At 47.9% G+C, this 14,715-nt stretch overlaps 1 protein-coding gene across 2 annotated transcripts in view; it reads left to right on the top strand.

Annotated features, from left to right (window-relative positions):
• Positions 1–14,715, top strand: part of rnf17 (ring finger protein 17) — a 211,847-nt gene that overhangs the window by 144,797 nt on the left and 52,335 nt on the right. For both annotated transcript variants that reach the window (XM_038817770.1, XM_038817769.1), the window contains exon 24: positions 3,752–3,984. In XM_038817770.1, coding sequence (XP_038673698.1) covers positions 3,752–3,984 — 233 coding nt within the window. The remainder of the gene's footprint in view (positions 1–3,751; positions 3,985–14,715) is intronic.

Below are 14,715 nucleotides of genomic sequence, written 5' to 3'. Positions count from 1 at the left end.
TCTACTTGAAAAGGCAGTGTCTCATCTACTGCATGCATCCCGGCCGTGGCTATGTCAGATCAAATGTGGGCGAAGGCCTGTTGTGCCTCGGCCGTGAGGGGAAAATGTGTGGACTGGATAAGTGGGCGGGCCTTGTTCGCGTATTGTGGGACCCACTGGGCGTAATAAGAAAAGAACCCCAGGCAGCGTTTGAGGGCCTTGGGGCAGTGGGGGAGTGAAAGCTCCATGAGGGGGCGCATGCGGTCGGGGTCGGGCCCCAGTAGTCCGTTTTGGACTACGTAGCCGAGGATGGCTAAGCGGTCTGTGCGGAACACGCACTTCTCCTTGTTGTACGTGAGATTAAGGAGAGATGCGGTGTGGAGGAATTTAGAAAGGTTGGCGTCGTGGTCCTGCTGGTCATGGCTGCAGATGATGACATTGTCGAGGTACGGGAAGGAGGCCTGCAGTCCGTACCGGTCAACCATTCGGTCCATTTCTCGTTGAAATACCGAGACTCCATTTGTGACGCCGAAGGGAACCCTAAGAAATTGGTACAGACGAGCGTCTGCCTCGAAGGCAGTGTAGGGACGGTCCGATTTACGGATGGGGAGCTGGTGGTTGGCGGATTTCAGGTCAATAGTAGAGAAGACCCAGTACTGTGCAATCTGATTGACCATATCAGATATGCCGGGGAGAGGGTACGCGTCGAGCTGCGTGTACCGGTTGATGGTCTGGCTGTAGTCCACGACCATCCTGTGCTTTTCCCCGGTCTTAACCACTACCACCTGGGCTCTCCAAGGACTGTTGCTGGCCTCGATGATACCCTCCCGAAGCAGCCGCTGGACTTCGGACCTGATGAAGGCCTTGTCCTGGATGCTGTACCGTCTGCTCCTGGTGGCGACGGGCTTGCAATCTGCGGTCAGATTGGCAAAGTGGGAGGGAGGCTCGATCTTGAGGGTCGCGAGGCCGCAAACGGTGAGGGGAGGTAGGGGTCCGCCGAATTTGAGGGTGAGGCTCTGGAGATTGAATTGGAAATCCAGGTCTAGTAAGAGTGTCGCGCAGAGGTTGGGGAGAATGTACAGGCGGAAACGGTCTAATTCCACGCCCTGTACAGTAAGCTTAACCAGGCAGTTACCCCGGATCGGGACAGAGTGGGAACCAGAGGCGAGAGAGATCTGCCGGTTGGTGGGATGGACCGCAAGGGAATAGCGCCTTACCGTGTCCGGGTGGACAAAGCTCTCGGTGCTCCCGGAGTCAATGAGGCAGGAGGTCACGTGGCCGTTGATCAGCACCGTTGTGGAAGAGGGTGCCAGGTTGCGAGGACGCGACTGGTCGAGCGTAACGGAGGCGAGTAGCGGGCGATCGGCCGATGAGTAGCGGTAGCGTCCCGGAGGGAGGACAAATGGCGGCGTCTGGAGTACCTGTGTGGGAGAAGATGGTGGCGGACAAGATGGCGGCACCCATGGAGCGCACGTTGTGGGGTCGGGACAAGATGGCGGCGCCCATGGAACGCACGTGGGGTCGGTGGAAGCGGACGGCAGGGCCCATTGTGCGATTGGCTGAGGCGCGGGGGGGAATGGGGGCGCGATAGCGGCAACAATTCGGGACTTACACACCACTGCAAAGTGGCCTTTCTTGCCACAAGCTTTGCAGGTCGCGGTGCGGGCCGGGCAGCGTTGGCGGGGGTGCTTCTGCTGACCGCAGAAGTAACAGCGGGGACCCCCAGGGAGCGCGGTGCGGCGAGCAGCGCAGGCATAGTGCGTGGGGATGGCTGCTGGGGGGCCCGGTTGCGGGGTCCATGAGGGGTAGGACGGGTGGGCCTGGGGGGCCATTTGCGGGGTCCACGAGGGGTAGGACGGGTGGGCCGAGTGTCGAGCGGAGTAAGATCGCGCACTACGGGAGACGGCCGTCCTTGAAAGCGCCAGACTCTTTGTGGCCGCGAGGTCGAGGGCAGCCCCTTCCAGCAGTTGTTGCCGGATGAGGTCCGATGCAATGCCTGTAACAAAGGCATTGTGCATGAGTAAATCAGAGTGTTCTGTGGCTGAGAGGGCCCGGCAGTCGCAGTCTCGTACCAGAGGTATAAGGGCCCTCCAGAAGTCCTCAATCGACTCACCCGGCTGCTGGACGCGAGTAGAGAGTAGATGTCTCGCAAACAGTGTGTTCGTCGACTGTGCATAGTTCTCCTTGAGCAGTTCCATAGCTTTGGCGTAGTCAGGCGCATCTCGAATTAGCGGAAACACACTGAGCTAAGTCTTGAGTACAGGAGTTGTCTTAGAACATAGAACAGTACAGCACAGAACAGGCCCTTCGGCCCTCGATGTTGTGCCGAGCAATGATCACCCTACTCAAGTCAACGTATCCACCCTATACCCGTAACCCAACAACCCCCCCCCCCCCCCCCCCCCCACCTTACTTTAACACTACGGGCAATTTAGCATGGCCAATCCACCTAACCCGCACATCTTTGGACTGTGGGAGGAAACCGGAGCGCCCGGAGGAAACCCACGTACACACGGGGAGGACATGCAGACTCCGCACAGACAGTGACCCAGCCGGGAACCGAACCTGGGACCCTGGAGCTGTGAAGCATTTATGCTAACCACCATGCTACCGTCTTTTTTGAGCCTCCGTCGGGGGAGGGTCCGCTGAATAGATGGAGGCCTCGAAGACTGCAAGCCACTGAACAAAGTCTTTCCTGGTGTGAGGCGACTGCGGATCCAGCTGCAGACGGTCAGGCTTGATCCTGATGTCCATGGTGTAAGGAAAATCACAGCAATAAATTGTGGCGCTAACAATTGCACACAGAGACTTGAGACATGTACAATCAAGGATTTATTGCTGTGTGATGCTATTCCTCTGGTGGCAGCTGTAGAATAGGATCTCAGTGACTCACAGGCATATTTATACACAAGCTCCCTGTGGGCGAAGCTAGCCGGCAGGGGCTTACCGGAGGAACCTGTATTACAGGTACAGCCATACATCCCCCTACTGCAAGTACACATATCTACAGTGGTTATATCACCACAAGAATGAAATATTTCTTCATTTTGTGTACTCATATCCATCTCCCTCCTACAGTATTTTGGATAGGTAATCTGTCAAGGTAGTAAAAGCATATGATTTTATTTGTCAAAACAAATCTTCCTTGTTCTTAAATGACACTTCTGAGTCAGTGGACCATTTAGTGTAAAATAATGTGGTTCAAGAACAAATGCTCAATTGCAATCAAAATTAATGATGACTGGCTGAGGTCTCAGCGTTTAACTTTATGGATTCGGTGTACAGGATTCCATGATTGCCAGATTCAGAATTAAAGTCGACACTCCACGTGCATTCGCATTCTGAAATAAAGGCCATTGTCACTATTTAGGTTGTTTGTACTGTTCAGTGATCACCGTTTTGAACTATTTAAACTTGGAAATTTTATGAATTGACTTTTTAACCTGAATGAGCTATTGCCACATTTTATGCGTTATACTTATATAATTTTATAGGAGGTACCAGTGAGAATATTTTCACCAGAGGAGTTTGCCGCTAAGAAAACAAATGCATTTTTATTGAAAATTATCAATAAAATAATGTAATGCTTTGAGAATTAGTTATGGAATTAAGATTTGATTATAAGAGGGTTTAACGATATTTGCATGAGTTCAGAAGTTAAATATTTTAAGTGTGGAAACTACTGCCATATGGTTTAAAATGTATTCTTTTTGTTGAGTCATGGCTTAATTTTAAACCTTCAGATCTGACCAATTAGTTTTGTTCACTTTAGTTCGACTGCACCAGATGGCGGAGCAGTACAGGCTGATCTGAAGCAAAATGACTGGCAACTGTCGTTAGGCCAAGCAACTGAAATTGCTGAACATTTGATAACCAATCGTGAAAATCACCAGCCATCCAAAAAAATGTATAAATCACCTGACCTGCCGAATACAAATATCTTCGAGGTTGAAATAACTGGAGTTGGTGAAGATGGAATCATCTATGGAATGGCAGTATCATTGAGTAAGTTACAGACCATCAAAGTTGTCAATGAAGATACTAACTCATACTCCTCTAAAAGAAAGAACTGTGGATAATTATATGGACTCTTACTGTAAAATCTATTGTAGTTTTAAAGATTTTTTGACTTCAATCTTCACCCAGAAGTGTAAAGAATCACACTGGGATCTTTATTGTAGGTTCATCATGTCTTCGTTTTTTTTCTTCATTTATATAGGACTTTTCTGCATACTTCAACTTGAGGAAAAAGATTTATGGTTTTGGTACTTAGTATGTTTTTCCAGTAAATTTGGCATTTTATTACAATTTGCTGTTTATTCCATATTTCATAATCAAGTTTTATTAACGGTTTTAAACTCGTGCAGTGCTCCAAAATATTTTATCCTTGTGACTACTGCAGTCATTGTAACCTCCATTTAATTTTGCATGAGCGTTGGATTTAACGTCTCCCCCTGTATCCACCCATCTCCCCCTGGCATCTCCAAGCATAACTCTCTGTTAGAGCTAACTTGGGCTTCTTTGATTTAAAGTAATGCCAATGCATCAGTCAGCTTGATCCATTTTTTAAAAATTGCCATCTTGTACAACTCTTGAATCCTACTGCCAATTACTTTAAATGTATGCCCCATGTGTACTGATCTCTCTGCTAAAGGAAATAGATTCTTCATATTCACACTCTGGGCCTCATAATTTTATACAGCTAAATTAAATGTCTCTTCGGTCTCCTCTGATCCAAATTTCCAGCCTATGCAGTATTTCATTTTAGCTAAAAACCTGGCAACATGCTCATAAATCTCTTGTGTATCCTCTCCAATACAATTATATCCTTCCTGTAGTGTGATGGCAGGAACTGTAATGGCAGCCTTGGTAGTGTTTAATGCAGTTCTAACATAACCTCTCTGCACCTGTGTGCCAGACCTTGGCTAATAAAGAAAAGTATCCCATTTTGGTTGAACCAACATGTCCTGATAACCATGTACTCAGTATCCACCCATTTGTTGTATTCTCTTGACGTGCTTGCTCTCCCCAAATGCATTCACTGACACTTCACAAAATGTTTTAAGAGTTAAAGAACAGAAAGAGGCCATTCAGCCACTTGTGTCCAATATGCTTGCATTCTGGGAGAGCAATTCAGTTCCACTGACCCACCTTTTTAAAAAATCATTAATGGATTGGGGGCTTTGCTGGCTAGGCCAGCATTTTATTGCTCTGCTCATCCATAATTGCCCTTGAGAAGTGGTGGCGAACCTTCTTGAACTGCTGCAATCCATGTTGTGGGTGTGTTGTGGGTTTGGAAGGTATTGTCTAAGGGTTCTTGGTAAATTCTACACTGCATCTTGTAGATGGTACACACTGTTGCCACTGTGCATCAGTAGTGGAGGGAGTTTGTGATGGGGTGCCAATCTGGGCAGCACTGTGGTGCAGTAGTTAGCACTGCTGCCTCACGGCATCGAGGACCCGATTCAATCTTGGCCCCAGGTCAGTGTCCGCGTGGAGTTTGCACATTCTCCCTGTGTCTGCGTGGGTCTCACCCCCACAACTCAAAGATCTGCAGGGTAGGTAGATTTGTGATACTAAATTTCCCCTTGATTGGAAAAAAAATAATTGGGGACACTAAATGTATTCTTTTAAATAAGTGATGGGGTGCCAATCAAGAAGGCTGCTTTGTTCTTGATGTCAAGCTTCGTGAGTGCTGTTGGGGCTGCACTAATCCAGGCAGTGGGAGAGTATTCCATCACACTCCTAATTTGCGCCTTGTATTGTAGTTGATGGGCAGGTTTTGGGAGTCAGAAGGCGAGTTAATCACTACAGAATTGCTAGCCTCGGACCTGCTCTTGTAACCACAGTATTTATATGGCTGGTCCAGTTCACTTTCTGTTAAATGGTAATCCCCGGGATATTGATAGTGGGAGATTCAGCGATGATAATGCCATTGAATGTCGGGGCAGTGGTTAATTTCTCTCTTGTTAGAGACGGTGATTGATTGGCACTTTTGTGGCACAAATGTTATTTGCCATTTGACAGCCCAAGTCAGGTTCTTGTCCAGGTTTGCTGTATTTGGATGTGGACTGCCCCAGTCTCTGAGGAGTTGCGGATGGTGCTGAAAAATAATCATAGGTAATATCCTTTTGACCTTATGATGGAAGGAAGTTCATTGAAGCAGCTGAAATGGTTGGACCTCGAACACTACTCTGAGGAACAGAAGTGATGTGCAGGAAGTAAGATAATTGACCTAACAACCACAAACACCTCCCTTTGTGCTAGGTTTGACTCCAACCAGCAGAGAGTCTTTCCCCTGATTTCCATTGACTTCAGTTTTGCTAGGGCTCCTTGATGCCGCACTCTACCAAATGCTATCTTGATGCCAAGGGATGCCACTCTCTCCTCTCTGGAGTTCAGCTCTTTTGTCCATGTTTGAACAAAGGCTGTAATGAAGTCAGGAGCTGAGTAATCCTGGCAGAACCCATACTGCGCATCAGTGAGCAGGTTATTGATAAGCAAGTGCCGCTTGATAGTGCTATTGATGACCGCTTCCATCACATTTCCCCCATAGCTTTGCAATTTTTTTCTATTCAGTTAATTATCCAACTCCCTTGCTATGATTGAATCTGCAACCACTCTTGTTTCCCTCAGTATCTTTGGCATTTGTTCTGGTCCTGATGACTTAAAGTACGACATCCTTTCTAACATCTTGTTAGTTTTTAGCACATCCAATTTCTCAACTATCTTGATTTCATTCTGGGAAATGAGGGGCAAGTGAATCTAATGTCAGTAGTGGGACATTTAAGGAACCGTGATCGTGGCACCATAAAGTTTGGGTTAGCTATTGAAAAGGACAAAGAGCAAATTAATCGGAGGAAGGCCAATTTTAATGGGTGACAACAGATCTGACCCAAGTAAATTGGAGTCAAAAGGTTGTTCGCAAAACAATGATTGGCTTGGGTATAGTTGAGGTACATTACCATGAGGGAGAAATGCATAGTTCTTTGGATGGAGAAAGAGATGGAAAGTAAGATGAAGCTGCAAATAGGTGTGTATGACCAAGTCAGGTTAATAGCACAAATGAGAACTAGGTAGTTTTTTTTGGGAGGGGGAAAGAGAGAGAGGGGGGGGGTAACAGAGAAGCAAAGAAAGGATATGAGAAGACACTGGTAGCCAAGAGAAAAGGGCATCCAGAAGTTGTTTTTAGCCATAAAAATAGCAGAAAGATGGTAAAAGGAGGAGTAGGAGCAATTAGGGGCCAAAAGGAATTTATACATTGAGGTAGAGGGAAGAGCTGAGGAACGAAATGAGAATCTTGCATCTGCTTTTACCAAAGATACAATTAGTCATGTGGATTAATTGGGGAAAGCATGTATTTAAGTCCAAATATGTTTGACTTATTTGAGTTTTTAGATGAGATAATGGGGTGGGGTTGATGAATATAATATGGTTGATGTAGTGTACAAGGACTTCCAAGAAGTGTTTGCTAAAGTGTTATTAACAGGTTTGTCAGTAAATTTGAAACCTGTGAATAAAAGGTTCAGTAGCAGTATGGGTTAGATGTTGACTGAGTGACAGGAAACAGTAGTAATGAATGGTTAGCATTTTTTGGACTGAAAAAAGGTAAGGTTCCCCAAGGTAGGTATTGGGGCCACTGCTTGACCTAAATTAATGACCTCGACTTCGCTGTGCAAGGCACAGTTTAACATTTGAGAAAAATGCAAAATTTGAAGGATTGTGAACTGAGGAATGTTGGCTTTGAGAGGAAGTAAGCTGGCAGAATGGGCGGATGAAATTTAATGCACAAAAGTGTGATGGGATACATTTTAGCAGGAAGATCGAGGAAAGTTAATATATAATAAAAGGATACATGGGGCAGTACAGTGGTTAGCATTGCTGTCTCACGGTTCCAGGCCTCCTTCTGCACTGTAATTCTATGATAAAATTATAAAAGCTTGTGCAATAGTATAAGGCGAATATGCACAAATTGATGTCAGTGGTAGGGCAGATTGAGAAAGCAGTTAAAAAGGCAGATAGCAGCCTGGTCTGTCTAAATGGAGTAAGAAGTCTTACAACACCTGGTTAAAATCCAACAGGTTTGTTTCAAACACTAGCTTTCGGAGCACTGCTCCTTCCTCAGGTGAACCTCATTCACCTCATTCCTCATTCACCTGAGGAAGGAGCAGAGCTCCGAAAGCTAATGTTTGAAACAAACCTGTTAAGACGTTAACCTGGTGTTGTAAGACTTCTTACTGTGCTCCCCATAGTCTTAACACCGGCATCTCCACATCATGTCTAAATGGAGGCATCTAGTACAAAAGCAAGGATTTTGTAGTGAGCCTTGTAAAATACTAGTTTTCGGAAGTAATTGAAGACCCCAGAGAGAAAATATGCACCAGAATGGTTCCAAGAATTAGACTTCAGTCGTATGGATAGATTGATAAAGCAGACTTGTTCTCTTTAAAGAAAATATGAGATCTTCAAAATCCTGAGGGGCTGGACAGTCGATAGGGAGAAACTATTCCAGTTTATGGAAAGACATAAAAGAACCAGAGCACACTGATTTAAGGTCATTAGTAAAGATCTAATTTTGGCATGAGGAAAGCATTTTTTTAATGCAACCCAAGTGGTTAGGTTCTGGGATATACTACCTGAGGTAGAGATTGCTGGTTTATTTGTGGTTTACAAAAGGGTTAAAATTGTGAGATTTATACAGGTGTGATGTTTTGGACTCTGTCTTTAAATTTGTGTTAAATGAAAGGGGCCATATGACCTGTTCTGAAGTCTTTCTGATAGTAAGCCTGGGTAGTTTGATTGTAAGAGATCAAAGGAAGGAATAGATGGTGCTGGGAAGAAGGTGCAAGGTATTTGTGCTTGGAGACAATGATAATCGTCTGAGCTGACTACATGTACATCTGGTGAGCCTTCCAAAGTCCCAGAAAGGTGTTGTAGTTATTGGGTTGTAAGCAGTTGTGCTATAATTGTGCAAGATGAAAGAGTCGAGCATAGCTAAACAGCATTTATACTGTATATAAGGTTGATGTATCACATGACCATCTGGAAGAGGGCAGAGGAAGCCATTTCTGAGATCTAGTTAAAGGTTTCTCTACAAATCGATGAATATCATGGAGGACTGGGCAGCACAGTGGTTGGCACTGCTGCCTCACAGTGCCGAGATCACAGTTCAATCCTGGCTCTAGGTCACTGTCCGTGTGGAATTTGCACTGTCCGTGTGTGGTTTCGCCCCCACAACCTGAAGATGTACAGAATAGGTGAATTAGTCATGCTAAATTGCCCCTTCATTGGAAAAAATTAATTGGGTACTCTAAATTTATTTATTTTTTAAATATCATGAAGGGACAGTAATTCTGTATGCTCAGCAGAGAAAAGAGGATGTTTTTGGCTTTGTGAGCAACCATAACCGGGTATGGGAGGGCGTGTGTCGAGTCAGAAATCCTGCAGGCGATTCATCCTGGCACGGCTGTGAGAAAAGGAATCTTTGGACAGGCTGTTAGTGATGGATTTAAGAAATTGTGAAATCTGAAGATGAGACTGTGAAATGATCCCCCAGAGTTACTAATTGACACGATGGGGACACATTGGCAGCTGTGAGCAACTATGGATTGTTTGCCACAAGAGCTGTTTCTGTGGAGAGTGTGATGTGTGGTAAGTATTAAAGGAGAGAATTTCTTTCTGTAGTCAAAGTACAAGGTGTGTACAAAAAGAAAATAATGTTTAGTCATGTGTTTTTTTTTAGTCATTTGTTACAGTAAAGGTTTAAAACATGAAACATTGTCACTTTTTCAGCTGGAATTGCAGCTCTAATCTCTTTCGAAGTTACCTGTCCCTATGGAGATCATAAAAGGGAATTGGTTAATAAACTGAACAGAGAATTTGCAAAGCTATGAGGAAATGGGACTAACTGAGAAGCCCTTGCGGAGTCGGCAATGACACAATGGGCCAATTGGCCACCTCCTGTGATTTGTTTCTTAAAAATTATCAATATCAGCAAAATGTTCACTCACTGATATATTTTCCATCTCCCTCGCTTCATGGCCTAAACTAAATGCTGCACTGTCCCGTTTCATCCTGACCTCGCTGTGTACTGCCAAGTGTTCTCTTGAGTGTATCGTAAGGATTCTGTGCCCTTTAAACCTTTTTAATTGATTCAATATCAGGATTGTTGGGGCTTTGTACATCACTTGCAGAATTTTCGTCCTTACTGATCAGATTATCCTGCATCTGTTAACTGCTGGAAATTTCTGGTGGGCTTCTCCGTTCCTGAGACTAATTGTTGATGTCAGGGCAGGATTTGTGGACTTCCACGATAGCAAAACTGGTGCCGCACCTGGACCGATTCAGCGACTTGATGGTCTAACTCCATGGCCACGTGGAGCATAATTGATTACAATGAGAAAAGGTGCCGGATTTGTGATTGACACTCAGGAGGCTGACTAGCTGCAGCCGCATATACGCACTTCACTCCCCACACGCACCATACCAGCCAACAAAATGGCAGTGAGAAGAGCGGCACCCTGTTTCACGGACACTGAGCTGCCGACCCTTCTGAATGTGGTGGAGCCGAGGCAGGCCACCCATAACCGCCGGGAGCGGGAGAAGACTGGGAGGGAACCGCCAGATCTGCAGCCCCTCACCGGGGCCAAACAGAGGGCCTTGGGCATGCCCCCCCCCCCCCCCCCCCCGGTGCGGTCTAATCATGAGCCTTGTTTTGTGTTGACTCTGGTGTCCACTGCCCCCAGCCAATGCCACAGCCGGAGCCCCCCATGTGCCAGCCAGTGATGAGAGCAGCATGGATGGCAGCCCTCAATAAGAAACCCAACACACACCGGAGCTCGAGTCCAGGGATGATGCAGATTTCCCATCACAGCTGTCTCCAACACCCTCCTCCATTCCACCTCAGTTGAGCACTTTAGTGAAGAGGCCCCGGAACACTATCTGGTGTGCACCACACAGCTGATCCTGTACATTAGGAAGAGGTATGAACTCCTTAAGGGGGTGGACGGTCGGAGAATGGGCCGACCCAGAAACTAGCTGTCATCCAGACGGGTTTCGGGCTTCTCGAACGGACGGTCCCATCGATCGTGAAGATGCAGTCGCAGAGCAAGGGACTACTTTGGTTGATGGCAAGCATCCAGTACCCGCAGGTGCAGTTGCAGAAGTCCAATCGCGTGCAGGAGCAGGAGGTGGTGCCGACCATGCTTGCCACCCAGGCCAAAATAGCATGAGTAATGTCCAAGGTGGAGGTCTTGGGGACAAGGATTTTGGCTATGGAGCAGCATGTTCAAGGCCTGGCCATTCTGTGCAGCCACTGGCCGAGGCCCAGGGCAGGGTTTCTGCCTCAGAGGCAGCCATGTGCCAGAGCCACTATGAAATTGCAGCTGTGCTCCTGAGCGTGGCCTAGTCACAGCAGGCCATGGCGCAGGCCCCGAGTTGACAGTAACAGCGGGTGTGGTCGTTGAGATGGAGGATGATGACAACTCGTTCTGTGATGTCTCAGGAGGCCATGACTGTGAATGTCTTTGGCATTGCCCAGTCTCTGGCCGACATGGCCCAGTCCCAGAGGGAGATGACGCATTCACTGGCTGATGGGAGACAGACCCAGAATGTGGTGGCACAGTCAATGTGACGCAGTCCCAGACGGCGATGGTCCACTCCTTGTACCATGGCCACAAGCATGCAGAGACCAGAGCAGGCCTCAATGACTGGCAGCGCCAGGCTCGCGCCCCCATCACATGAAGTAGATCGGGAGCAGGGGAGGTGCCGGAATACTGCAGTACCTCAAACTTTCTTCCTCCTACCCCTCCTTCATCCCTCCTGCAGTCCTTGACACATCTGGCGGGCAGCGGCAGAACAGGGCGGCACCATGCCACCTGGGGGACACCAGCATCAGTTGGGGCTGTCCAGGCCCAGTCGCCCCAGAATACAGCCGTCAACGGGGACCCAGGTCGCAGTGCAGGAATCACAGTAGGTCGCCTCTACTCCTAATGGGATCTATCTAGGCGTAGCATTAGGGCCCATAAAGCCAGAAAGTTACTGCAGTTAATGGCATGAGTGCAGGGCATAGTTTAGTTATAGGGCTAGGGCACATATCTGTAAATATTTATGCACGTTAGCACTGTTACAACCTTCCTCGGTGCTTTATCAGATGGGAGTGAGGAGTGGGCTGGTCAAAGAGGGTATGCAGGTGGGGGGATGGGCAGAGGTTGTGGGTGGCCTCTTCTCTCTGTCTCTCTCTCTCTCTCACACTCTCTCTCTCTCTCTCTCTCTCTCTCTCTCAGCTAAATCGTTGGCTTTTAAGCAGACCAAGCAGGCCAGCAGCACGGTTCGATTCCCGTACCAGCCTCCCCGGACAGGCGCTGGAATGTGGCGACTAGAGGCTTTTCACAGTAACTTCATTGAGCCTACTCGTGACAATAAGCGATTTTCATTTCATTTCATTTCTCTTTTTCCCCCCACCCCCCCCCCTCCAAGCAAAACCACACACAGTCACCCCAGAGATCCGATGGGACCTCATGATGGAACTGCAGGCTCGCATGCAGGGATCACCCAGGTGGACGGATGAAAGTGCTACCGTGGGCAGAGGTCAGGTTTTCATACGATGCTGAGCACCAGAGCTCATCACAGAACGAATTATCATCCTCCTCCATCCCATGGACCACACCTGGTGTTGCAGCCAACTTGGGGCCTGCGCCCTGCAGTGCAGCATGTACCCCGGGGGGGGGGGGGGGGGGGGGGTGCTGCAGTGTCTATGTCCTGGGTTGTTGGTAAACCTAGAGGGAATCGGAGCATCCCATTCGTGTTGGCTCTGGCAACGCATTGTGCGGCCTCCCATGTCTGCTTGGGCCCCATGACTTGCTCATTTGCCTTCCCCGCATCCTCCTCACCAGATGAGGACTGCTGTTCATCCTCCTCCTCCGGCACGTCACCCCTCTTCTGTGCAATGTTGTGGAGGACGCAGCAGGCCGCCAGGATGCCGGCAACCCTCCCAGCACTGTACTAGAGGGCCCCTCCAAATTGGTCCAAGCACCTGAAACGCATATTCAGGAGGCCATAGCATGCTGCTTGGGCGTTGTAGCGGATCTTGGTGTCGGTCTGTAGTCCCTGGACAGGCGTCATTAGCCATGGCCACAGTGGATAATCCCTGTCGCCCAACAGCCAACCCCCCCAGCTGGGGGTCGTCTCGAACATGTGAGAAATTGTCGAGTGTGCCAGGATGAAGGTGTCTTGCATGCTGCCCGGGTATCAGGCACAAACATGCATGATGCGCATCTGATTGTCACACACCAACTGCACGTTCATTGAGTGGAACACCTTTCGGTTTGTGTAGAGAGGACTGTCATACACCCCTTGGACCTGGGGCATCCCATCGATGACAGCGAATGCCCGGGCATCCTGCTGGGCTCGGTCCACATTGCGATGGGCATATGGATGGACGGCACGGATGCACTTCTGCACCGAACTCTGAGATCCTGGACAAGTCCCCACCCAGAACCTGGAAGGACCCCGTGGCATAAAAGTTCAGGGCGGCCGTCACCTTGATGGTCACCGGGGGCAGGTGTCCTTCCCACATTTCTCTAGTCTCCCACCAATCTTTGCCACTTTGTATGCTTTTTCCTCCAATTTGATACTCTCCCTTATTTCCTTAGATATCCATGGTCGATTTTCCCTCTTTCTACTGTCCTTCCTTTTTGTTGGTATAAACCTTTGCTGAGCACTGTGAAAAATCGCTTGGATATGTCACAGTGACTCCCTGTTCAGCCGGAGTCTACGACAGCATGACCGGTCTGGCAGGTCCTCAAACAACAGGTGCTGCCAGTTTGTACAAGGCCTCAAGCGGCGCTTCCTTTGCACCCCCTTGGCCTGTTGGGAAGCCGGTGCTCCATCCTGGGTGGCTTCCTCCTGGAGCACGTTCCATTCCTCCTCCCCCCCGCAACCCAAAGCCAGTGACCGGCCAGGAAGCCCATGGTTGTGCCTCTCCATGTCCTACCTCCTCTCTCCTTCATCAGCTGCGACGCCGGTTTCCAGATTACTAAAAATAGAAATGAACCTTGCCGTCGAGAATTCAACCCATCGGAGGCAGAGAATCAGAGGCACTGGATAATACCGGGTCGGGCTCGCTAATGATACGCAAATGATGTTTACTGTACGTGCGTTCCAGAATTCATTGCTGCTGTCGAGGCGACGGAGAATTGCGATTTGGTGTCAAATCAGTGCCCACAGCGACATCGCCGTCAGAACAGATTCTCCGCCCAATTGAGTTTCCCCATTTCTGCACGGCCGATGGAGAGTCCCGCCCCTCATCTTTTAATTGAAGACCTCCTCTATGACTTTAGTGGCCCCTAGGTTAAGACACAGGAGATCCATTGCTAAATTGAAAGGAGTGACCCATAGGAATATTTAGTCTGTGTTGAGTCCCACTCTGGGGCACAGGTTTTGGAAAATGCTGCCGTTTTGAGGTTGTTAGTCCCAGAAACAGTGACCAATCCGAAAATGTTATATTTGGTTAACAATTGAAACAAAATGACCATAAACTTTGTGATCACAAGCTGCTGTGCATGCATTGAATTGCTCCAAATGGACAAAAATGTTCTGTGTTAAGTATCGGAGGCTCAAAATAAGGTATTGTCTTGACTTGTGTTGCAATGTTAATTTTCATAACGTAATTTTGAAATGTTAACATGATGCAATATTATTTACAATATTTAGTTATTTTTGCTTTGGTCTCATGAA

This window comes from Scyliorhinus canicula, chromosome 14, assembly GCF_902713615.1.
Source record: "Scyliorhinus canicula chromosome 14, sScyCan1.1, whole genome shotgun sequence".
NCBI classification, from domain to species: Eukaryota; Metazoa; Chordata; class Chondrichthyes; order Carcharhiniformes; family Scyliorhinidae; genus Scyliorhinus; species Scyliorhinus canicula.
Note: the sequence above shows the minus strand (reverse complement) of the source record. Positions and strands in the feature narration are given on the sequence as shown.